Source organism: Plectropomus leopardus, chromosome 8 (assembly GCF_008729295.1).
Source record: "Plectropomus leopardus isolate mb chromosome 8, YSFRI_Pleo_2.0, whole genome shotgun sequence".
Classification (NCBI taxonomy): domain Eukaryota; kingdom Metazoa; phylum Chordata; class Actinopteri; order Perciformes; family Serranidae; genus Plectropomus; species Plectropomus leopardus.
In genome coordinates this window covers 11,837,819-11,863,478 of record NC_056470.1, presented here as the reverse complement: position 1 = coordinate 11,863,478, position 25,660 = coordinate 11,837,819, and the positions used below count along the sequence as shown (strand labels likewise).

Below are 25,660 nucleotides of genomic sequence, written 5' to 3'. Positions count from 1 at the left end.
TACCAAAAAAAGGTTCCCTGTAGTCAGAGTAACCTGAACAAGAAAAACCAAAACTATTTGCATGGTCTCAGTAAGTGAGATGATATGTTAATTTGGAGAAAAGCCGTGTTAGCATTTCTGAAGTACTTTGCGGATCTGTCTGAGTAGAGACATGTTGTCACTTGGAAAGAACTGGAATGTTTGGCAACATTAAAACTCAATTTGTCTTAACCAGATAAGATTCAGCTGTAGATAAGAAGCCTGTAATTGCTGGTAGGTTTGGAGTTACAGCTACTCTCTCTGCAGGCCGGCCTGCGCACGCTGCATGACATTGGGCCAGAGATACGTCGAGCCATATCATGTGACCTGCAAGAAGGGGGGTTAGTAGACGCAAATGGAGAGGAAGAAGAAGAAATATACAGGGTAAACGTCCTTGAAGATCCCTCCCAGACATTCAGACTGTTTTTGTTTTGTTTTTTAGGTCTTTTTTTTTTTAAAGGTGCAGTTTGTTTGTTTTTTTCCTTAATAAAGCCCTATTAGACCAGTTTCTATTTTGTCTTTAATCCCACCCTTCAAATAGAGGTTTCTGCTGTCTTAGTGTTACAAAATCTCATGTATTACACAACATTGCATTATTTTTTATTATTATTTTTTATATTTTCTGATGGAGATAAGAATTAATAGAATAAAACTCATCATTAATTTCCATTCAGTCTGGCGTTTGCATATTACAGCACAGAGAAAAACCTGATACAGTCAGATATCACATAGATCTTAATGATCTACAGTAATCTACTGTGCACTTTTTTCAAGATTTACTGTATTAACATGATTAATAACAGGCGCTGATGTTAAGTATGAAAAACTGAAGGAAAACACATAGAGCAGGGCTGGATGATTGATTGATCATTAAATTATTATTTGTATATCAAGAACTCACTCTGAATCCAAAAACAGAGAAAATTCTTTTTTTTTTAAATTAAAGTAAAGGAGCTGTATTTACAACAGTAAAATTATATTAAAATATCAATTCACAAATACTATCAACTCATGAAGTATTATCCAAGTCTCATTCATCCAGTCGTATGCTAAGTACTTTCAAAGCAGCACCTTTTGAATAAGCTGAAATTGAAACTTATCTAAGCTCTCTTCAAAGCTAGACCCCATTTACAAAAATAGTAATTTTACCTCACTGAACACGGGAGCTGCCGGTCTACTGTTGCCTCAATCACTTAGTTTGTGTTTTTGAGCAACTTCACAGATAGTTTGGATTCAGCAAAGTGTCACAATAACGCAAACAAACGACCAGTCAAAGAAGTCGTACACCTCCCGTGTTCAGCAAGGTAAATTTTCCTCGTTAGAATACATCTGTTTGGGAAGTACTGAAATGCGACTGAATAAATGACACTTTGATTATATTGCATGAGTTTTGAAAGAGTTTGTAAGTTTGAGAGTTTGTTTAGATATGTTGATGAATGTGGTTGCCTATGACCCGAATTCATCACGAGCTCAGTTTTTGGATTCATCTTTCATCTTCGAGGCTTGAGTGAAAAAACAAAAATTTCCCTCACAAATTAAATGTCAACATTGGGTGGGTAATTGCTATACAAATGTTCTGTACAATCATTTGGTGGTTAAAGTATGTCTTTAAAATGATGTGTATTGATGCAAAATGTTTTTACTTTTGGCCAGCGTGCCAGTTGTACTTTAAGCAGCTTACAGTGTTTATGATGCTTGTTTCTGTCCTCACTGGTTCTTGGTGTCTTTCTGCAGCGTAATGGTGGTCTTTTTGGGAACCATGTCAACCATGTCAGTGCTGATCAGCAAGGCTACCCTCACCCAACCACTGTCACCCAACGGCCGCTACAGATCCTTCCCTTTTCCTGTAGTGGCTCAACTGAACCCACCCAAACAGGCCGGAGATCCAGCGATGTTGACATAGGAGGAGACACAGAGCTGAACTCTTCGCCCATCCAGTATAACCATCATTATCACACCCCTCACCCGTATCATTATCCTCACTGTATTTCCACTTGCCATCAATCGCCAATACCCTCCAATGCCAACCTCAACAATGCCAACGTGCCCTCACTTCTCTCCATGACCAATGGAAGGCAGCAGAAGTGTTTGATAACGAGAGACCGCTCGTCCTCCACCAAAAATGGATCATCTGTGTCCACTTACAGCAAAGGAGTACATGACAAACTTTGGAAGTCACACTCCACAAGGTCAGTGAAAAGAAGATTTATATTTATATTTATACAGCGTTCCCACTGTTACAAAATTCCTGGAGAAGTTATGAAATAAGGAAAACTATTTTCTAGGCCTGGAAATGGTTTGGGATTGATAGAATGTTTGAATGTTTTGAATACACATTGTTTTGGTTGTTGTTTAAAATATGGTCATAATAATCCTAAAACACATCTGATGTTCCGCAAAATTTTCAGAGATGAGATTTGATGAAAGTTAGGCCCTAGCCCATAACCACCAGAAATGGAGTCAGTTAGTGATGCATCCTGCAATTCGGTGTCATAACCCATAACCAGGCCTGTTTACGGGTCCAGTGACAGTGACAAATCGGTGTTTGCAGCTAGTTAGCAGCAGGAATGTCTAACATGCAAGTAAAGTCAGCGGGCACCAGCACTTTGTTTATCCACAAATCCCTGGAAGTGCATGTTGATAAAGTATGGCTTATGAATGACAACTATAATACATGATAAGAGAGAGCGAGAGGAGACCCAAGCTGTGCTTGATGGAGGCTCTGCGCCAAAATGTTAAACATTTTCTATTAATTACAGCCAGCCTGACTGCACTGTCTAGACAAATGACTGTCCATCAGGATGGTCAACACATCTCCACTTACTCCTTAAAATGAAGCCAAAATACTTAAGCGCTGGTGACGTCATTTGGAGCCAGAGTCTGCATAGTAGGGATCTTTGCGATATCAAGTTCCCTTGCATACACCTGTCTGACCAATCGGTAGCAGCCTTATTCATTGCAAGCACAGCTGTCAATCATGAATTCAAACCTCCTTTTTATAGCATCATATAACTAATTAAAAAAAAACCCTATCAGGACAACGAACACTTGAACAAAAATAAGTGTTATAAGAACTACCTAAAATGAAGGAAACCATCTTTGGGAAATACTTATTTGACAATGTACTCAAGACATGCTTCAAGTTCAGTCCCATGTTCCCTTTGATATCATTGACCTATAATGTAGCTAGCCAACAGGGGGTGATCACGATGTTTTGGTTTCACTTTAAGGAGCTTTCATGATGTCCGTCTCTTGTATATACCATCTTTGATTTAGAGACTATCCTTCGAAACTCTCAACAGATGCTGGAAGACAATGAAAAAAAAGGGCATGCTTGACAGAAACCCATCCTTAAACCTCCCCACATTTCCTGTTCAGCATTACAACATCTCAGTGGTCCATGTCAAACCTTGGTTATTCCCTACTGATGTACAAATATATACTTTCTCAAATGGCTCAATCTCTTCTCACATGGCTGATCGCAAAATGGATCTTAATGAATGTTGCTTCCTGTTCCAAAGATTGCAGCAAGAATTGCTTCAGTTTAGACATGTTCAAATAGTGATGATGATACAGTCCTTACAGTCCTTAACTGATATAATTATTCAACAGCTACAACTAATTTTATACATTTCATATTACATATGATATGTAGTTTCATTAAAGTATCTTCCCCTGTATACTTTGGGACAGTAAGCTGGTAAAGCAGTAAAACCATTCAATTAATTATCATCCTTTATAAACATCTATTTCTGAATAGATAAATGTATGTGCTCTCGTCTTTTGTGACTGCATGTAACCTCTCTTCCCCTCCTTTCCTGCTCTCCTGTGTCAAATAATCTCCCTGACCGCCTGCTTTCTCTGCTCGGAGCAGGACACGCTACTATGAGGCCTACATTAGGTATGTGCAGGAGGTCAGCTTCATTTCACAACATGCACTTTTTGTGGCAAAACATGCTGTGAAAGCTCCTTACTTGGAAAAAAAGAGAAAAAACGTATCCAAATTATGTCAGTTGCAAAGAATGTGGTACTGAATAAGCACTGTGTGGAAATGCAACTTTGAGGCTTCATGATGTTTCAGTAAAATTTGTGTTTCACAGTATAATTGTGTGTGCTTTATTGCACTGACTGTAGTATGTCTGATATGAATGTATGATATAAATGTCAAGGTTTTCACTGATCAGTGTTTGACTCATGATATCTTTGACTTTTCTGACGCCAGGTCAGAAAGCAGCGGCGTGCTCTACCCCACCATTCGTCGAGAGGAACCGGGAGACGGGGACAGTGATGACGAGCGGGGCTCGGGAGAGTACTACAGCGGGGAGGAGTTTCATGAAGACGACATCATGCTCACGAAGGACAGGTACTGTGTCGGCAAGGACAGCTGTCAGTGTGAGGAAACGTAACTGTCTGACACACTTAATGGTCCAGTGTGTAGGATTTAGGTAAATAATATTCATAATTATGTTTATATAGTTTATAATCACCTGATAGTAAGAATTGTTGTATTTCTGCGACCTTAGAATGAGCCGTTTATATCTACATATGGAGCGTGTCCTCTTCCAGTCCTCTGTTATCTCTACAGTAGCTCAGAACGAATAAACCAAACTGGCTCCAGATAGACATTTTCGCATCGGCTGCCATATTTCTCTCACACACTTGATGCACAGGACAAGCTTCAGTTCTGCACCCTCACTGCTAGATGCCACTAAATCCTACGCACTGGACCTTTAATGCAGCTGTAGCCACAAGCACCACATGTGGACCGCTGCCATGTTTGCATGTCGTTAATATGACTTTATAAAAGGATTTTTTCTCTGAGTGGCCACCACTATTATCTAGAATTTATCAAGAATGCCAGAAAACTTCAGTTTATAGCCCGGGCTATTGTTTACTTAAATCACTGACCTCCTCAGGCTTATATTTTGGCCTTTATTTCCTTTCACACAAAACTGCTGCTCAGCAAAGATAGCGAAAAACAATGACATTTTTAAATGTATTTATTTATTTTTCAAAAACTTGGGAAGAGGAAAATGACCTAAACCACAACAACAACAACAACAACAACAACAACAACAAAAAACAAAACAAAATGAGAAAGTAAGACAAAAAAATGCAAAGTGACAAATTACCTGAAAAGAAATCGTAACAATTATAATTATTCTGTAAAAGAATTTAAAATGTATAATTATTTTAATTATGAATACAATTCACTGGACATTTTTCCTTTGCTTTTTAGAGAATAGTCTTCTACTTCTACTGTTCCCTTTTTTGCATCTCTCTTGTTTACTATGCGTGCAGCTAATCGCGTCTTCTTTGGTGCTGACAGTTTCAGTAAAATTAACTGAATGATTGAATTGTGGAGAATCTTACCAAGCTAACATTGTAAGTAGTTTGTCCATATTGACAAAAGTTTCAACATATATACATATTGTATGCATGATCTAAGCAACAAACTATCATTTTCTCCAGCAGGCAGCCAACAACTCGGTTTATACATCCAAAGAACTTCTATAAAAATGACCTGCACGGTTACCAGACCAGGGCTCTAATTGAGAAAGGGCTTTATTTGTCAAAATTTGTTTCCCCACCTGGCGAGTAAAAGGGACAGGTGTTTAATTGGGACTAAGCTTTTATTTGAAGTTGTACAGTAAGCACCTATGGTTCATTGTGCATCACCAGTTACAACATAATAACAATTAATTCATTTGTCACCTTTTTCCAATTTTTTTCCCCTCCAAATATGTATGTTCATTATGTAATTTACATATATTCTGCAACACTGCAGGGATATTCCTAGGGCCACATCACTTTACTAAAATGGTGAATTTATTTTTCAATCTGTTTTTTTGACAGGTTGTCCAACAAAGACCACCATGATGCAGAGAGTGAATTTGACCTTGGGGTTTCCAAGGGCGACCACCAGCATGATGACGATGATGATGACCAACAACCAATCTACCAAGATGGCAGGCGGTCACCCAGGAGATGGCTTTTACCCTCACCTCAAGGTGATACGCCACAGCACAAAAACTGCAGTTTATTTTATTATTGTTAGAATTTCTTCTGAGTCGTTGAAAGGTGACTAAGATTCTTTGACACTGTCAGATTTGATGTAAAACAACTCTTTATGTTATGTATTTATATGAAAGCTAATTCGAGCTTCTTTGTGATCAACTCATTATAAAGATTTATTCACACATTGATACACTGGGCTGATTCATTCACTCATGAGCATTCAGGTTCACTTTATTGTATTAAATAAGTATTGATATCAAGAAGAGATTTATTAGATGTTAATATTGTATGATACCTATATTGTCTGAAAAATATGCTTTTCTTGTTTTTCATTTGACTTTTTCTTATCTCAATATTTATTTTTCTGTAAGTAACCAAAGTTGAAGTCCAGAGGGCTAATTCTTGGTCTTTGTTTTATCTCTCAGCCTCCAACAGACCAACATTCAGTTTTGAGTGTCTTCGCAGAAGAAGTAGTCAGGAAGAAGCTCCTCCCTCTCCCACCTGCACAGCTCTTCCACTACACTTGGTGCAGCAACAAGTAAGAATATTGTGACAAAATGAATGTATAGTATTTTCACAAAATGCAGCTGTCACAAAGGTCGCACAGGAATTGCTCTTGTAAGAGACCTGTTTTGTCTCCTCTCTCTACCCAAAAATGCCCACCCTACTTGATTGAACCTAAGGTGATGGCGGTGGCTGGACTCGATGCCAGTAGGATTCACCGTCTGTCTCCTACGCGGTCGCTTCGCTCATGGGTCACGCCTCCTGCCTCACCCATCACCCGCGACTGCTCACCATGCTACACACCACTCATACAGGTCTGGTTCACATGTTAACATGCACAACAGGTTGTCTCGCGTTTAATCAAGGTTATATATAATATTATTATTATATAATATTGCCAAATATGTGAAAGTAAATGTTAACTGTAAGAAAGAGAAAAAACAGTTCTCATTGAGCCTTTGATGGCTGATATCAATCAATCAATCTGATACCAACCCTTCACCAAAGAAGTATCTCTGACACCCAGAAACATGTAGTTTACAAATGTACACCCGTGTGTGTGTGTGTGTGTGTGTGTGTGTGTGTGTGTGTGTGTGTGTGTGTGTGCATGTGTGCACTCAGGTGGACTGGCGCAGTCCTGGCAGCGTCAGCAGCATCCCCGGCGCAGTGAAGAGGAGCTCGTGGTACACAGACGGTGCAGACGGTCCTCCTAGCCGCAGCCACTCTCCTTCACGTCTGCAGTTACCTGCAGAAAGCTGCTCACACTTCCTGCAGAAGAGAGGCAGCGCCAACAGTGTAGTGGAGGCTGTGAGTAAAAAACACATGGAGCCTCAAACATAAGAACTACACTTTGATAAGATTTCATTGATTCATTTGTGGAGCGATGATGATTTGGAAGGTTCTTTAAGTTTCTTAGAGCAGGGATGCAATTTTTACTTTCAGTATCAGTTCCATTCTTGATTGTTGTTTTGATGTTTTGTTAAATTTCCAAAATTTTAAAATGATATCCAATACCCATATATTTATTTAACATTCCTTAGCTATAATAATAACTTTGTGATGATATCAAACCAGAGAGCAACAACCTAATGTACACCACACACACACACACACACACACACACACACACACACACACACACACACACACACACACACACACACACACACACACACACATACAATTCAGATCCACAACTGTTCTCAAGACCAAAATCTCACATTCAGGTCATTCTGATGGGAAATTATTTAAAAAATTATCTTTTTAGCTTTGATTATGTTGTCATCCTCAGGTCCTGATCTCTGAGGGTCTCGGGAAATTCGCCAGGGACCCCAACTTTGTGTCAGCAACCACACACGAAATTGCAGACGCATGCGAATTGACCATCGATGAGATGGAGAGCGCCGCTAGTAACCTGCTGAATGGGAGTATGGGTAACGGCAACACTGGGGGAGCCGGGAGCATCAGCTCGGACCCACATGACTCCACGCATGTTAGAGACCGTAGTATCCGCGACTACAGCGACGAGGAGCCGTATGTGGCTCAGAAATGCGAGGAGGACCTTACAGACGAGATGATATGCATCACATCGCTATAGCAGTGGCTCACATGGGATCTTTTAGGTTTTTTCAATTGAATTTCTACAACTGTTCCACAGCGAGGGGATGCCTCTGCTCAGCAGCGTCCTGCAATAGATGGAAATGTAAAACATGGATAAGAGAACAAAGTGCCTTGTTTTCTCTTTCTGTGGAATAAAAATGGAAACGTGGGAGAGATTAGAGATGAAACTGATGGCCATATGGAAGAGCTGAGAAAATCAAACCAGAGGGAATCAATCTACTCGCCAGCTGCCTGTCATTAAGCAGGGATTCAGGATACAGCTGAATAACCTGCCAGCCTCGCAAAGCCAGCTCACACCTCATCGATATTTGCATTGTTTTGGCTCTATACTGCAACGCTTTCATTTGAAGGCCTTTGTATCCATATTGAGTGAACAGTGTTGGGATTGTTGGTGTGTCATTTTCCTGCTGCACTGCCCTTAAATCATGTTACTTTGTCTAAATAAGGCCATGAATCATACACTGTTCACTCAGAATGAAGAGCCAATAAAACAGAAAATATGACGCCGTTATAAACACATTGATTGTGTTTGATGGAGAGACGCTGGCTTTGTAAAGCTGCATATGTCCTGCTGCAAAATGTCTTTGGCTTCCCAGTGTATCAAAAGATTCCCTGTATTCAGTTGAGTTTAATGTCATGTATATACAGTGTGTGATTTTAACCTTTAGAGGTCATGATAACAAACGCTGGTTACTTACATTACATTTAGGCCTCCATGACTCAAATAACACAAAAAAGGTGATAAAAACATATAATATTTTTATTTAATTTATTTCAACTAATCTCAGTGCAGAGTGATGATCAGGCTCATCTGGATTCACGGTTTCAGGGTTAAATGTTGCTTGTCTCGGTACTTGACTTGAAAAGGAAATCACATATCAATGAAAAAAGACTTTGTCCTCAGGCATATCCTTCTGTTTGACATGCACACTGATATGACACATGGAAACCTTACAGCATGTTTCTGTGTGTCACGTCATCCTCCCCTTTACATCAACAACTTACACTAAATTTACACCCATTTTACTGACTTGATTACTTTAAACACCCTGAAAATTACGGAAGATTTTATGGCAAAATGTCACACTCGTTTCCATAGCGAATTTTCGAAGCCTCACTCAGAATATGCAAAGAGACACTTTACTCAGACCTCCTTATTTGTGAAATTCAGACAACCTGCCTGAGTGTTTAAACTGAGGTACAGAGTGTCTGCAGATCCTTAAAAAGTCTTGAATTCAATTTTTAAAATATCAGGCCTTCAAAGTCAATACTTTAAAGTCAGTTTGAGAGGTCTTAATTGCCAACAACATTTTACCTAATTTTATTAATCCATCTTTTAATTTCTCTTTGTCTAAGTTTGTCAAAGCTGTTATGAGTCCACATTTTTAGGTGATGCAGGCACAAAACAAGTGAAAGACATTATAGAGACAACACTATGTGGGAGAAAAAAACAGGTTTAAAAAATAAATGAAAATTATTGGCATATTGGTACAAAGCGTGTTGAGGGTGTTAAATGGCTGTCTACATTCTAATGTTAAATATCTTTAAACCTACAACTGAACCTAATACTGTATTCACTTACTTGCACTTATCTGTTGGCAAAATGTAGATTAAACTAATGCTGTACCGCATACTTTGATGCTCACTTTTAATGCTTGAATAAGAACATGATTTGTTCACAGATGTGTCCTGAATTCGGTAAAAACCTATATTCAAATGATCTTTAAAAGCATTTATTTTACTGCTGCATGAGACCCCAATTGGTAATATGTTTTAAATGAGTCTTAAAAATGACCCAGATATTCATGCCTGAATGCTAAAGGCACAAAATAATCAGGACAGTGTCATTCGACATCATCTGACATCACTCTACAGTCATGTGGCTTGTATGAGCTTTGCTTCCTGCCGAGCAGCAACAAACTTAACTGCCAGTCTTCATCAGGCATCTGAGTGCTTGTTTCATCATAAAGTCACATTAAGTAGATCTGCAACACATAGATCTGATAGTTATTTGTTGTTTGTCACTGTCATGTAATTCCAACATCACACAGAAAGGTAAACTTTCCTGACAATATATAAATTCAGTATATTTGTGTTTTTGGAATGAAATGATTGATGTCAGCTGTTGCCTTTTTTTTAGGCTGTTGCCTGTAAAGAGAGAACTGCACAACCTGCTCGTACTTAAAAACACTAACGAGAAGCAACACTTCTCACCTGCTGTCCTTCACGTTTGCTCCACCACTAACCGGTGTTTGTCTACCACTGCCAACTGTAATAACATCTTCAGGTCAACACTGGATCGTGGCAGGGTAATCATTGCTTTTCTTTTTATCCTCAATTTAAATACTGTTGTCAGGGGAACATATTTAATCTGTGCAATCAAAGGGCTCTTTCGAATATAGAACCAAAACAAGGAGTGCATTTACATGCACATTAATATTGAAATATTATTCCAGATACGTTGATTTGATTCCATTTTTAATGTGTTGTTGAGAAGTACTGTTTCTTGTGTACAATTATTAAAAGTTTAGTAATAAAACATTAAAAGTTTTTTTTCTTGCATATACTTATAGCAAGTATGTGCAGGTTAATTTAACCTGAGCTGGTATCTGGAATACTCTTCAAATGTACTCCCTATACATATATACAGTTTTTAGTTGCCAATACAGCTGATAAAAATGACTTATGCATTTTCTAACTGCATGTAAATTTTGTTAAACTTTTGACATATTTCAATTATTACCTCTTTAACTTTCGGGGTGTGTAGGTTAAGGTGTCAGGGAAACTCTGGCAAAGGCTGCATTTGCACAAAATGGAGAGAGAAAGATATTTAAAGTTGTAAAAATGCAGCGAGTTTCTGCAGTGATTCGATCAAAATTCTGATTGGTTAATGGTGATCTAACACACAGACTCTCACCTTCCAAACCCTAAAATTGCATCAGTGTTTGATTGACAGGTAAATGTGTAGCAGTTTAATTGGAACAACCAACATCAGAAAAAAAAATCAAGAAGGGCAAAGTTACCTATTTAAAGTCTCTAATCTCTTTGTGTAAATGCAGCCATGCAGAGGTTCTGTTGATTGTTTTGGATTTTACGGACTTCAAAAAAAAATATTTTAGAATAATTGAGAGCACTTCAAAAGCCATATTACACACATGCTGTAAGAAATTAGTATATTTACTGCAGACAAGAGGCAGGGCTGCAGCGTCTCGTACAGACGGATGGACACTGGTTGTTTTTAGGAAACTGTGATGGTTTCTCCAATGAGAGAAACAGACACTAATTACAAGTACTTTTTAAAAAAAAAGAATAAGTCATTCCGTGTTATCCTTGATTTTAATTGAATTAAAATTGACTGGCCAACAATCCATGACTTTGTACAGTCCAAGTCAATGAAACCAAATTTTATGGCAAACAACATGTCAGAAAGTCAGCGATCACCTGCTGCTTATTCACAGTACAAATATCCAAATGCATCCAAATTTAGACACACAAAAGAAACAGAAACCAACACAAAGCTTTGTCGTGCAACTGACAGCTTTATTTTTTTGTACTGTTCCACTGCTTTACAGATGTCTATGATACGACAACAATGTAAACAATCTGTACAGTGTTTGTATAAAGTGATGAAGATTTCTGCTTTCTACCCATTTGTTGTATGGAAATTTAAAAAAACAATAGCTCTATCTTCTTTGTAGCACAAGTACTAGTACCTTCTAGATTTTGTACCAATGGAAAACAAAAACCCCGTTTTGTACATTTGAATTCTTGCTGAGGATTTTTGTAAGGGTCGCTGAATAAAGTAACGAGGACAAGGTCAGGACGGCTTCTAGTGTTTGTTTACAATCTTACAAGAGAAAATAAGAACATGCAAGCATAAAAGCTCAAGAATTTTCATGATAATCTTCCCTTTGATGATCTGCGAGTTTCTACTTCATTAAGACATAAATGATTTAAACATTCAAGTAATATTGTACAACACTGCATATAATGTAAACAATAACTGTCACTGTAATTAAAGTACTTTATAGAATAGTGCAAAGCTTACTAAGACAATCAATTCATTCTAGCACTTGGCTGCATTAGAGCTGATAATAATAAAAATGTCAATTTTACTGAAATCAATCCTTCATGTATAAATTTTAAGATTTTCGGTGAAGCTGATTCTAAAATATTCTCAACATCAATGTGCATCACGCTTGGCATGACCAAATGAACACACTTCATCGGCAATGACTGTATATGTGCAGTAATTCACATTGACATCGGGACATAATGATTTCATAGGCACAGACGGTGTTATCTGATCAGATCAATAATCAAAAGCTTCTTAGTAAACATCCACGATACATTTAAAAAAATAGAAAACTAGAACAACTAGAACAGACGCCTGTCATTTAGCTTCATTCCATCAAAATCGGATTTTTTCCTACCAGTGGCGAACTTGTCTGAACATGAAAAGCCTCCCTCTTTCATTTCTTCAACCACCTTCTTGAAAAGGTTGACCTTGTGAAATGTCCATATATCCAAAAACCTGCTGATACCTGAATTTTTCAGAATGTTTAAAAGTAGGTGTTTCTTCCTCCATATATGAAATGTGTTTTTTTCTTTTGGGCATGCATCTCTAACCAAGCCTTGCAAACTGTAGATGACTTTGTTGGTGTACAACACACACAGAGTTGACCATAAACAGGCAAGAGGCCATAAGTCGCAAACTGCAGTAAAAAGGAGTAAAAATGACCTGCATCAAAGTCAGAATATGTCATACTTTCAGTAAATGTAGAATATGAGTGTGTATGAGTGTATGAATGTAGTTACTGTAAGACCAACAACAGATAAAATCTTTCCACTTACACATACAGGTGTGCTCATCGAGTGGTTGTGGGGGGGGGGCATCACCAAAGGCTAAATTACTCTGGTTTTCGAGTGGATTTAACTCAGACCTTGTAGTTTGATAATCCCTTCACTGATTCACACTGTATGAAAACAAACCAATGAAAACAGTATTTGTCACAATGTTGAATCTGAAGTTTTTCAGGATGATGTGGAAGGTTATCTTGGTGACGACTGATCTGACTGACAAAACAAAAGTTGCTGTTTGGGTAAACAGTCTGCAGGTTGCTGATTAACAAACAGTAATGAGTAATGATCACTCACACATGACTGTTGCTATTGACTGAATGCAGCTGTCAACAAAATTTGAGACAGAATGCTGATGAGAAAAAAACATTGGGATGAAAAAAAAGTGTTTCTAGTTACAACCTGTTCCTCAAAACTTGGCTCGCCTGTGACTTAAATGGCTTCATTAATGGATTCATTCTTTTAAAGCACCTAGCTGTACTTGTGTTGTAACAGGCGTAAAAATTTTCCATTGTGAAATTAGAGCCCCCTTTAAAGTGATTAATGTAGTGTGGAATTTAACATGAAACCACTCAGGAAAGCAGTGTGTGGGTGAAATGTTATCTAAACTCTGTCAGCTGAAAGTTATGGCTTTGTTTGGCTTTTTCAATTTGTGTTTCTGGCATGCTTCCAAGGAAAATGGTGAACATAATCTATTGATGGATTGGGGATCATGTTTAACAACAGAAAAAATATATTCAAACATCAATTAAACTTACAACTGGCGTAGTCTAATTTAAGTGTCATATCCAGTCGTACCTTCAGTACACATGCAATTTTTCCTAAAAGCTTACTATATAACACTGAACCTATATTAAAGCCTAGCTATGCCCTCTTCAAACCCAGACTCTGATAAAAAAAAATTTTTTTTGCCAAAATGTGTGTTTGGGAAGAACTGAACATACAACTTGATAAATGAGACTTGGGTTATACTGCATGGGTTGTAGGAGAGTTTGTAAATTGATGTTTTTTTATATTGTTAAACGTGGTCCTGAATCAATACATCATTCTGTTTTCTGTGGAGGCATGTGAGAAAAATGATGTTTCCCTCAATTTAAGGTAACAAACAACACAAGTGGGCAACAAATGGTCATTTTATGAGTGACGTGTTTCTTGAAGTTTACTAAAGAAATTCCGTATGTTATTTAGAAATGACAGTAAGACCAATATCATTATTGGAAAAATAAGGAAGCGACAAAGTAAACGTCTCCTAATCCTAAATTTCACATGTAAACTGCTCAAATCAACTGTATTTACTGTGGCCTTGAATTGAGATAGCATAGACCACTTTCTCATAATTACTGTTAATGTGACAACATGTAACACTGATATGTTGCCTTGTGTGTGCAAATCAGGTGTGTTACAACACTCACATTATTCATTTATCAGATCCACGGCAAAATGATCCACTCCAGATCAAACACACAGTGAGCTGGTCACACGCTGCTGGTGTGTAATAACGGACGGTATTGTGATCTGTTTACCCTTTGCTCGTGCTTTCTTCATCTCTGTGTGTCAAGCGTTGGTGGTTGGTACACGGGAACCCCCGGGTCGACGAGAGGAGGGCGACCTCTGATGATGTCAGCAGCTTTCTCTGCTATCATGATGGTGGGAGCATTCAGGTTGCCACTAACGATGCTGGGCATGATGGAGGCATCGACCACACGCAGCCTTTCCATCCCCAAACACGTGTGTTCGAGTCAACGACTGCCATCGGATCGGTTGACGAGCCCATCTTGCAGGTGCAGGACGGGTGGTAGGCGCTGTCAGCTTTTCGCCGAACAAAAGCGTCAATGTCAGCGTCGGATTGGACCTGAGGACCGGGCTGGACTTCAGGACCGCGGAACGGGTTGAAAGCTTTTTGGGCGAAAATCTCTCTGGAGAGTTTGACACACTCCCTGAACTCCGACACGTCAACATCTAAGAGGAGAGACAAGCAAAAACTGGTGTTAATATGATTATATGATTAGCTTACCATTCAACTCAACTCCAGGCGTACAGTCAAATCATCTTCCACATTGCTGCTCTGCACTTGGCACTAAGCCTGAGCACGTGCACAATATCAATACTCCTCAGCCTCCAGATGAAGCGTCAAAGTTAATATCAAGCAAAGCACATCCAGAACCAACAGGCCTCATAGAAAGCGTGCTCTGTGGGAAAACAGAAGTTCTTCAGACTTTTGTTGACTTCTGTACTTGACAGTGCAGTGACTGACTCTTACCGGTGGAGAGATAGTTTGGCTGGAGAATTGGGTGATCCAAAGGGTTGGCGCTCTTCAGCTTCATCCAGCCGATACTTGTGCTTCTCATTGGTCCGACGTGAACCTGCAACACCAGCAGAAACACTCATCTCTGTGGTATGTTTTATATTCACACCTCCATGGCACATGTGCTGTACTCTTAGACTTTCTTTTCTCTGTACTCACTGTGAGCTGATCAAACTCCTAACGCAAGACAGAGAAACTTCACCCCAAAATCAAATACATGGTGCTCAGAGCACCAAAAAATCAATAAATAAAAAAAAACTCAACAGCAATGTCTCTTTCCATAAATCATGACACGGTTACTCAAGATAATCCACAGACTTTGTTGTGAGCAGTTTCATGCAGGAACTATTTTCTTTCTCCCAAACTATTCCTGTCAACCGAATCACAACAATACCTTCATCCAATACACACTTTTAAAACAACTGCTTTTGTTGTCCTCGAGCACTACAGGTGCTACCCATTATGCTATTCCCAGTGTTTTTGCATTTTTGGTTCCTACGCACCTCAGTTTCTGAAACAAACATGCCCATTGTTTAACCCTTTCATACCTGGGCAAACTGGCTTGATTTCTTTCAAAAACAGGAGAAAGGCAATGAGCAACAAAAAAAGGCTGGCAGAATCAGTGACTTGTTTTAAGTCACTTCTTAAAAAGATTCAACCTGCAATCAATAGACTTTATGTGATGTCGACTTTTAATTCATCTTTTAATTTTATTTATTTATTTATACTTTTTAATTTTGTCTTTTAATTAAATTTATCTTATTACTTATCTTACTTATTTATCTTTTGACTTATTTCTTATTCTATATTAATCAATGTCAAATCACTTTGTAAACTGTGTTTTTCAAGGTGTTATATAAATAAAGTTATTATAATTATGATTAAAAGAAGAAACATCCCCCAGATGGACAAGAAATTTGTAAAAAGCATAAGAAAATAACCTGAAAATTAGCAACAAAATTTTTTTTCCAAAACACGAACACTAAACAACAAAACAAAACAAACAAAACAAAACAAAAAAGGGAAAGAATGACTAGAAAAAAAAGCTTGAAAATTATGATAATTCTTTAAAAATAATTTTGAATATTATATATATCAAAATCTAGTTCTCTGGAAATGTTTCCTGAGCTTTTTTAAAAATAAATTCTTAATCTACTAATTTCTTGCAATATGCAGGGGACATGTCTCGCCACATTTCTCATTGCCTTTTTCCCCATGTTTCTGAAAGAAATCAAACCATTTGCTTAGGGTTCCAAGGTTTAAATATGCAGCACAAGAAAAGGGATGTCGATCCAGGTTTCAAAGGGTTAAAAACGAATAACTAAAGCCTTTTGCGGCACTACAAAAGAAGCCTCATTTCAGGATGTGTAAAACAATTATCTCACACCTGGCAACCATGCCTCCCTGGAAAAGTGTCAATAAATAATTTCACCGCCTCTCTGGAAATTTCTAGGAGGCTCTGGCATTGAATGTCAGAAGTGATCGTGTTTTTCCGTGGAATAGCACTTGTGACTCCTGAAACACCTTTGTGTCTTTTGTATTAAATAAGGATCTCATCAAGACAGTCATGACTAAGAGTGGTGTAGTTTCAGTGTGTGATGGAGCATATATACTTCTATGTTTTGCCATTTTCTGTGACACACTGTTGACGCATACCAAACAGGCGAAACGCATACTCGCATGGGCACACATCTCCCTAAATAAAATGAAACAACCATGCAACCTCAAACCTGACACATACTTGACATCAAACCCAAACAACTTCCAAAGAATAAAACCTCTTCCAGACGCACCCACAGCCACCCTTTCCTGAACACGCACCTGATATGCCTCGATCTTGGAGGCAACTCGTCCGTGGTCGATGACCTGAGAGGGCAGGAAGTGAAACTGAATGTCAGGGTGTGTGACGTGCGGCCGACTGCGAACGAACCCTCCGCTCTCCAAGTGGGCTGTTGCTCCGTAACCTAGGGGACAGTTGTCATTGTAAGAGAGATGGCGAGATGCGGTGTAGTCAGACAGGCAGCGTCTGTTTTGTCCAACTCACAAACATTTCAAAGACAGTTCAAACAACTCAGTCAGAGTGTTTGTACTGGCAGACTGCGTGTTTCAATCTCTGTCTGGTCTGCTGGTGCGTCTGGTGAGTTGCCAGTGGTGTGATGTCAGTAGTTTGTGTTTATGATTGCGAAGGCAACTCTGGAAATTTTTGCTATTGTGACACCAGTGTTTTCTGCCTTATTCGAGTTGTACTGAGCTCACCTTACAGTCCACGCTGTGTACTCTGTGTCAGAAAACATCCACCAAATGATTCAGGAGTCCTGACTAAGAAAAATCATTAAAAGATCCCTATGAATAGTGCTGTGATACCAATCACTGACTCTGTCACGTGCATCAGGCCTGCAAATATAGACATGCCCGCCTGCAGACTTCAAACCCAAAAATCCCAAAACAAAACAAAAAAAAAATTGCTGCAGGCCGACACACCCTCGAAAGAACTCTGTTGTAAGAGTTCATTTACTGCTAATTGGTTATATAAACAGTTACCACCCTGAGGTTTTCTTTGAATCTGGCTAGTTACTCTTCTGTGATTAAAAACAAAACAACTGAGCTACTTTGAACAAGCATAACACCTGTGGAATAAAATATCCAATAAGGCTGTGGAGGATAGTAAGGAAGAGTAGTTTTGTTTTACCTCAAATACTTCTACATTTTGTGACACCAAATTGATATGGACCCATATCTGTCCTTAACTTATATTTTCTGTTTTAATAATAGGCATTAATTAAGTGAGTTTTTATTGAAGTTCAGTGGTATCAACCCTCAGAAATTAACTTTTTTGTAGAACTTTTAAAAAAAATGTAAACCTTTTCCACGTGCGATGGTGTGTTTGTCTTGAGTCTATGACATTTAAAAGCAGTGCCTCCTTTAGCACTCTTTACTCATTGCACAGTGCTATGGTTGTTGGTACCTTGCTACTTATCATCATGGATTTTCCGGTTGTTGTTAAGATTTTGCTTGGCATCTACTGTGTCTTGTTTGAAAAAGGGAAATGGTGAAATGGCTCTAGAAGAAAAGGAGAGGCTAAGTTTACGCTAAGCCATCCCTGAAAGATGATACTGAACAGTCACTGAACGACGACGCTGAACCGGCCCTGAATGACAACGAAGCTCATCTGACGTCAATGCAACTGGCTTGGGCGGCAGTTGGGTGAGTTTTGACCTTACTATATAAAATGTTTCTCTTGAACATGACTCAACACAGCTAAGCACATTTAAACTGGTAATGCAAATGGAAGTCAGCACATGGTTTGACTCAGAATGGCCAAAGCTGCGAACAGAAAAGTCCTATTTGTTTACCAGTAAACAGGGTGAGCCACTCCAGGCCTATCTTCACCATGTGGAAAAGTTTCTGGGCCTTGTACAGGGTGATGGGCTGAGTGCACTGCTGCTGGACGTACAGCTCCAAATGATCCTGCAGGTTACTGCCAACACCTGAGAAACAACAGAGCCAAGAGAGGCATGGAAACCAGTCATTCTAATAAAATGAATTTCAGGCCTGATATGTATATCAGCATCAAACAGGTGGAATCACTATATCAGTTTGTGTTGGTTTTTGATGTGTTGAAAAAGACACTTGATTTCCAACCTGGTCTGCTTCACAGCAGTGTGGGGAGTTTGTGGAGTGTGCAGATAGTGTAAACCAGCATCTTCAGTTTATTCAGTCAGAGTTTTTTCCATAATCAGTTTGTTAAAATGATGCTTTTTCAAGGCCCAGTGTGTAGGATTTATGGATATCTATTGGCAGAAATTGTGTATAATATTAAAAACAATATTTTCATTAGCTTGTAATCACCTCAAATTGAGAAACATTGTGTTTTCGAAACCTTAGAATGACCCGTTTATATCTACAAATGGAGCGAGTCTTTTTCCATCAAGTCCACCATGTTGTTTCTACAGTAGCCCTGAACAGACAAATCAAACACTGGCTCTAAATAGGCCCATTCAGGCTTTTACGTCAGACACCATATCTCTCCTACATGCACACAGAAGATACGTTTCATTTGTGCAACCTCACAGCTAGATGCCACTTGATCCTACACATTGTATGCTATAATGGTTTAAAAAAACACACATCTCTGAGTGCACAAAATGTACCGGGTAGGTGCTGGACCACAGGGATGCCGAGCTGTTTTAGGTCATCAGCGTTTCCCACCCCCGACAGCATGAGAAGCTGAGGGGAGTTGATGGCTCCACCGCTTAATATCACCTCCTTATCTGCAAATGCCTGAAAAGGGACCAGAAAAACTGATGAGGGAATTATTGAACAAGAATCTCCATCCATGATAGTGGCTATATGATTACCAACAGGCATGCTTTAATATTCACGATACTGTCAGGGTGCTTACATGTTCATGACAGGGTCATCAGAGTCATTTGTCTGGGAACCAAGAATGTTGATTTTTACTGAATAAGTGAAATTTCTGACCTACTAGTAGTGCTAAACAAAAAACCAGGAGATTACCAAAGTCATTATGATTCATCCTTTGGGCAACATTGACATCTGTGCCAAATTTCACTGCTCTCCATTCAAAAATGGTAAAGAAAGTTACAAAATCCAAAGACATCATCATCATGGTGCTAGAGCAAAAGTCGGGAGATTGCCACGGTCATGAGTATTTGTGCTCTGTACAACATTTTGAGCTGATCCATCCAACAGTTATTAAGATATTTTAGATGGAACCAAAATGATGGATCAATAGACCAATATTGCCATAAATATCTACATACAATAAGACGAGTAGTAACTAAAAAGATGATCAAAAAAAGATATTCCCAATTTGTGTGTTACTTTTTAATTTATCACCTTACATAACATAATTTTTCTTTACGAGGAACTCGTATCCACCTTACCCTTTTCTTTTGTCCTTTCTGTGTGTATTCCACGCCCACAGCACGGTTACCATCAAACAGGATCTTGGTGGTCAGGCAGCGCACCTCCGTCTTCAGGTTGGGTCGACCCAGGACAGGTCTCAGGTAGGCACTGGCTGTGCTCCACCTCTTTCCTGGACAGATTCGGGCAGGGAGATGTTGACAATACAGCTCATTTATAAAAGATGTCAAAATACTGAATTGTAGTAAAAAGTGTTCCTAAATAATTGTGGTAATAGTTGTTCTTTTTTTAATCTTTAACCTTTAAAAATCGTCATGTCCATCCAGCCCACGCCCTCCTGTTGGTGTCCATTCATGTCATCAGTGAAGGGGTACCCCGCCTGCTGCCCCGCCTCAATAAAAGCTTTGTGAAGGGGATGGTTTGTCTTCCCTCTGGACACGTGAAGAGGTCCACTGCCTCCCCGGTACCTACAGCACACACAAGACACACACACTGACTGGCGGCTGTGTGGAAAATTAACACACAAAGGTGCTTCCACATCCAGTGTGAACCCAGCATTAGACGTAACTCCAACCATGCATTGCGCAGTTTGCTGCAAGTGTGAGAGCAAGGCAGACAAAACAGTGTTGTTTCTTTAATGGCACCTATCTCAGGTCTTTGTTGTTACTTGATAACCACTACTAAATAAAACAATTATAGTGGGGCAATCAAAAATTGAGTTTAAGGAAGTAGATTTCTGACCCACAACGGTGAGCCTTGAAATAGTGACAGTAGAGTCCCTAAAGGGTTTAAAAACAAAAATTTCCTGAGACGATTCTACCTGCAATTGTTTTGTAAAACCATCGACACATTTCTAAAATCTATCTGATCCAAACAGTTTGAAAACAATATAAAGCTTGGACACATAAAAATAGAAGAATGTGAAAATGTGCTCAATAGGACTGACTTGAATGTCCTACTTTTGCATGTAGATGAAAAAACAAAAATTATCACCCAGGCTGAAGTAACCTCATGCCAGACAGATGATCAAATGTCACTTATCAGGCTTAGCCGTGTGAAGTGTGTGTTAACAAGACTTGGTGATAAGGAATTCAGTGGAAGCATAGGTTAAGCTACAACTGCAGGATAAGCTTCCAGTGAATTTTAGTCTGATACATGATACTACAAACCTGATTGCTCTATATTTTAAAATAACACAACCATGTGCATCGATTCTCCGAAATGTCATATTTGTTTCCAGGCCACACAAGTCTTTATCATTAACCAACATGCTAATATCTGAGCTGCCATCTACCATCTTCATTTGCATGTGTTTCCCCATTTCCAAGTCTCCTGTGGTAACATTAGACTGGTGACGCACTGCATTTTATCTTTGATACTCATACGGCACAATTTTGTGTGGGAACTTTTTTTATTGTGCTACGGAATACTATATTACATTACCTACCAGGACGCATTTTGATCCAAGTTGAGTCTATGGGACTGAAGCGCTGACACTGCCAAAGCCAGGTTTCCCCTCAACTTCATTCCATGAGTTTTAACTATATGTTATTTACTATATATTAATGATGTTAACACAAGTCAAAAGGGCCTTTGAATATTTTTTGTTAGGTACCTGTTTTCTCCCAGCTCATGACACTGAGCTTTCCTAAAGTAAGGCAGACAGTGCTCGTAGTCCCATCCCTCGGCTCCCTCTCTCTGCCAGCGGTTGTAGTCTTCAGCATGTCCACGGATGTACACCATGGCGTTGAGTGAAGAGGACCCGCCCCAGACACGGCCCCTCGGCCAGTACAACACCCGGTTGTCCATGTGGGCCTGAGGTAGAGTGTGGTAGTACCAGTTATACCTGAGGGCAAAATTGGAAAGAAATACAGCATAGCATCGGAGTAGAATCAATATCTGTCTGCTTAAATGTTCTGGACAACAACAGTTTAGTGATTTATTGTTATACTGAGATACAAAAAGACAAGACTGATAAGTTGCACCACTGTGATAAATGGGTGAATGATTTGTTCAAATTACTTATACATCCATTTTTTATTCATTGTGGCTTTAAAGGTCCAGTATGTATGATTTAGGGGGATTTATTGGCAGCAATGGTATATAATATCCTTACATGTGTTGTCATTAGTTTATAATCACCTGAAAATAAGAACTGTGTTTTTGTTACCTTGGAATGAACTGTTTATATCGACACATTGAGCGGGTCCGCCATGTTGTTTCTACAGTGGTCCGCAATGGATAAACCAAAAACTGGCTCTAGACCATTTTCTAGGGCCATTTTCGCATGAGTCACTGTAGTTCTCCTCCATGCTTTGCATACAGGAGAAGTTTCAGTTCTGCAACCTCACCGCTAGAGGTTACTTTGTTTACCTAAAAAAATGTTACTGTTTTCATTCCTTTAAGGGCTTTTGTAACTATTAAAAACAATAATAATAATTCGATAATACTGTGATAAAATGACACCATGATAGTTTTTAAGACGGTTATCATATCATGAAAGCCTCGTACTTTTGCAACCTTGTGTTTAAGTTACTTGTGCTTCCTTACACTTGGAAAAAGTGTGGTGAGTTGTAAGGCAAATAAAATAGTTTCACACATCAGCACCAAAACATTTCAAGTAAAATTATTTAACTACTCTACTTGTCATCACAGAGGTTGTAGGTCAGCGCAGCTGGCATGTGGATCTTCCATGAGAGTTGTATGTTGCCTAGCACCATGTCCTTCGGGCCCGCCTCCAGCTGCAGCACAGACTCGTGGGCATCCTCACTAAGACGATTGGCGAGGACGCAGCCCGCCGACCCTGCCCCGACAATGATGTAACTGTAGGACGGTGTTTTCTGATTGGCTGCAGGTGACGATGAAGCGTTCCAGCGAGCAGCAGTGGCACTGAAGCATCTGTAGTGGTTGGAAGAGGACCAGGAGAAGGACTGGCCAGTGCTTCTGGTCCTGGGGACAACATCTGGAAAACAGGTAAACAGGCACCTGCCGTCCCTCATAAACCTCCCTCGGGTCGCAGTCATGAATCGTCGGGCTCCAGTTTGGCTCGATGTGGCCAAAGACAACATTCTGCTTCAAGAAGTGTTTTCTTTATTCACTGTAAATCACAACAACACACTTTAGGATACACTTGAGGGCTTTTGGCTTACGTATTATTAACCATTAGCTCAGCAATACCTTGTCCTTCTCATGGCCTCAACTCATTTAGTTAAAATACCAGCAGTTTAATGGACAACTAGAAAAATACCTGACCTGGAGACAGATATTTGTAATGGCCCATTCACTGCTGTCAAGGAGAGGGGTTTATACGTCTCCCTTAACTTTTAAATCAAGTGCCAAATGCTTATATTTTATTAGCCAATAGTCTCTTGTGCAGCGGCGGTGCTTGCCATTAGCGATATAGAAGGCCGCCCAAGGGCGCCATCTCGACGGGGGGTGTCAAAATTGTGCCCAGAAAAAACAAAATGCACGAGTCGAGCGGATGTCAGAGGACATTTTTCTGTCTACAGAATACCCATCTGTTAACCAAAAGGCATTGGAGTACATAGAAGAGTATACCTACTCCCTCCTCCGTCAACTTCAACATCAACTGCCACTGCACTACTGTATGTGGAGAGAGATAAGACCAAACAAATCAAACAATAAATCTGTGTTGAAATGGACAGGAAGAGAGCTAATTAACATTACGTCTAAGAAGCTGGTAGCCATAACTAACAGGTTTTATTTAGTTACACTGTGATGCGTTAAAGCTCAATGCAGTAAAAATGAGTACTGGGTGAAGGTATCTTGATGTGTATAATGTAATCTTGCAAGATGTAGTTTTTGGTGAGAAATTTGAATAAATACACATGTTTGAGGGAGAAAAGTTTTGCTATTTTCACAGCAATATACAATACAGGTATTGTTTTAAGTATTATTTATAGTAAAGAGGCTTTTGCTTATTTTTCATGTAAAAGAAGGTTGTATTAGAGGTTGTTTCATAAATGCGTATCACTGAATTTTTATATAGTATTATAATATTTATATAATATTGAACAGTTCAGTTTTTTTTTTTTTTTTTTAGTGTAGACAATGTATAACATCAATTTCAGCTGTTGGCCAAATTATTGTTTTAAAAATTGGTATCAACATTGGCTCAGAAATTTAAAATCAGTGCATCCTTAGTCCATTAGAAAGTTCATTAGAACTTTTTTATTGTTATTTTTTATTGTCACATATTGTTTATTTTTCTGATAACGTTAGTTTGTAATTCCATTTTGAACAATTTTTATTCAATTATTTATTGAGTATTTATTGATTTATTTGATGGTTGTAACACATGTACAACATGTTACTAGTACTGAAAGAAAATTAGTACACTTAGTTGTTATTAGCCAGGTTTGAATTTGAATTTTTTAAGGGGAGGGGAAGGGGGAGGGGGAGCCTAGGGCACCAAATGTGCTAGAACCGCCACTGCTTTTGTGTCTTAACCAGTTTGAGAGGCTCTTCTCTGTTGCAGACCTACTTTGTAATGTAGCCTGATGTGACCCCAACATCATACCTAGTCACGTTAGAGAGGAAGTGTGTTAATTTAGTTCAGATGAGCAACAGGAAAGCGTTTTCTGCGCGTGCGTGTAGGAGTGTGAGAACAGGAGAACGTGTGTATCACGTCTACTCTACTATATAAAAGGCTACAGAGCAAAGGCTGCAGTAAAGTGTCTGATCTTGTAAATATTTGATCTATGGGCTTAAGTTATGTCTTGTCATGCAGGACAGGGCGGGGGTATATAGGTCAGAGCAATAAAACCAGCTACTCACCAGCAGATTCAGTGGCAAATTGAATTATACAACCTCTACGAAGACAATGTTGGTAAATACCTTTTAAAACATTGAGACACAAAAACATTCACCACAAGTGGGCAACTGAAGAAAAGTTGGGACCGAATAAATGTTTATGACGAAAGGTCAATTTCGCAACCGTTAGCTTATCAGTGTAACAGTCTGGGTCTATAGGTCTGCTGCAGGCAACATTTTAAGACACCTTTCTGCTCGGTTAAACCGCATTTCAAGTAATCTAAAACACGTTTATATTGCATCTAATATCGTTGGGAGGATTCAGCTTAAGTTGGCAGCGCGGCTGATACTTGTTTTTGTAGTTTGCATTAGTTAACCGTTGTTTAGATTTACTGTTTACGTCGTCTGCAGAGCATGGGATTACTTTTATGCAACTCTACAAACTACATTTAGTTTGAATCGAGGTGGTGGATTCACGCCAACATGCACGTGAGCAACTGCATTATGAACTGTAAAAAAAAAAAAAAAAAAGAGAGAGAGCGAAACTTACCGTTTTCGGTAACTCACGTTAGCTCACAGTTCAACGGGTTAACCCCTGCCGAGCTGGGGTCGAGCCAGCCTTCTCCTAAAAAATACGGTCAAAGCAACACCCACGCTGTTTTACGGTTCGTGTAT

The 25,660-nt window shown here is 39.1% G+C and overlaps 2 protein-coding genes across 2 annotated transcripts in view; one reads left to right on the top strand and one right to left on the bottom strand.

The window, feature by feature from the left end:
• The window catches only part of cacna1db (calcium channel, voltage-dependent, L type, alpha 1D subunit, b), a 98,360-nt gene extending 88,829 nt beyond the window's left edge, over window positions 1-9,531 (top strand). The window contains exons 40-48 of the mRNA XM_042491340.1: window positions 286-402; window positions 1,753-2,207; window positions 3,893-3,919; window positions 4,241-4,381; window positions 5,875-6,029; window positions 6,462-6,574; window positions 6,720-6,854; window positions 7,162-7,347; window positions 7,832-9,531. Of these exons, the coding sequence (XP_042347274.1) occupies window positions 286-402; window positions 1,753-2,207; window positions 3,893-3,919; window positions 4,241-4,381; window positions 5,875-6,029; window positions 6,462-6,574; window positions 6,720-6,854; window positions 7,162-7,347; window positions 7,832-8,137 (1,635 nt within the window). The 3' untranslated portion in view covers window positions 8,138-9,531. The remainder of the gene's footprint in view (window positions 1-285; window positions 403-1,752; window positions 2,208-3,892; window positions 3,920-4,240; window positions 4,382-5,874; window positions 6,030-6,461; window positions 6,575-6,719; window positions 6,855-7,161; window positions 7,348-7,831) is intronic.
• A 4,832-nt stretch (window positions 9,532-14,363) lies between these two features.
• On the bottom strand, window positions 14,364-25,599 carry chdh (choline dehydrogenase). Its single transcript, XM_042491339.1, is given in 11 exon segments — window positions 14,364-14,743; window positions 14,746-14,979; window positions 15,281-15,383; window positions 17,147-17,289; window positions 18,679-18,813; window positions 19,477-19,606; window positions 20,233-20,384; window positions 20,513-20,679; window positions 21,828-22,058; window positions 22,856-23,309; window positions 25,536-25,599. Coding segments are annotated over 10 exon segments (1,902 nt in total). The 5' UTR covers window positions 23,281-23,309; window positions 25,536-25,599; the 3' UTR covers window positions 14,364-14,561.
• Window positions 25,600-25,660: the final 61 nt, after the last annotated feature.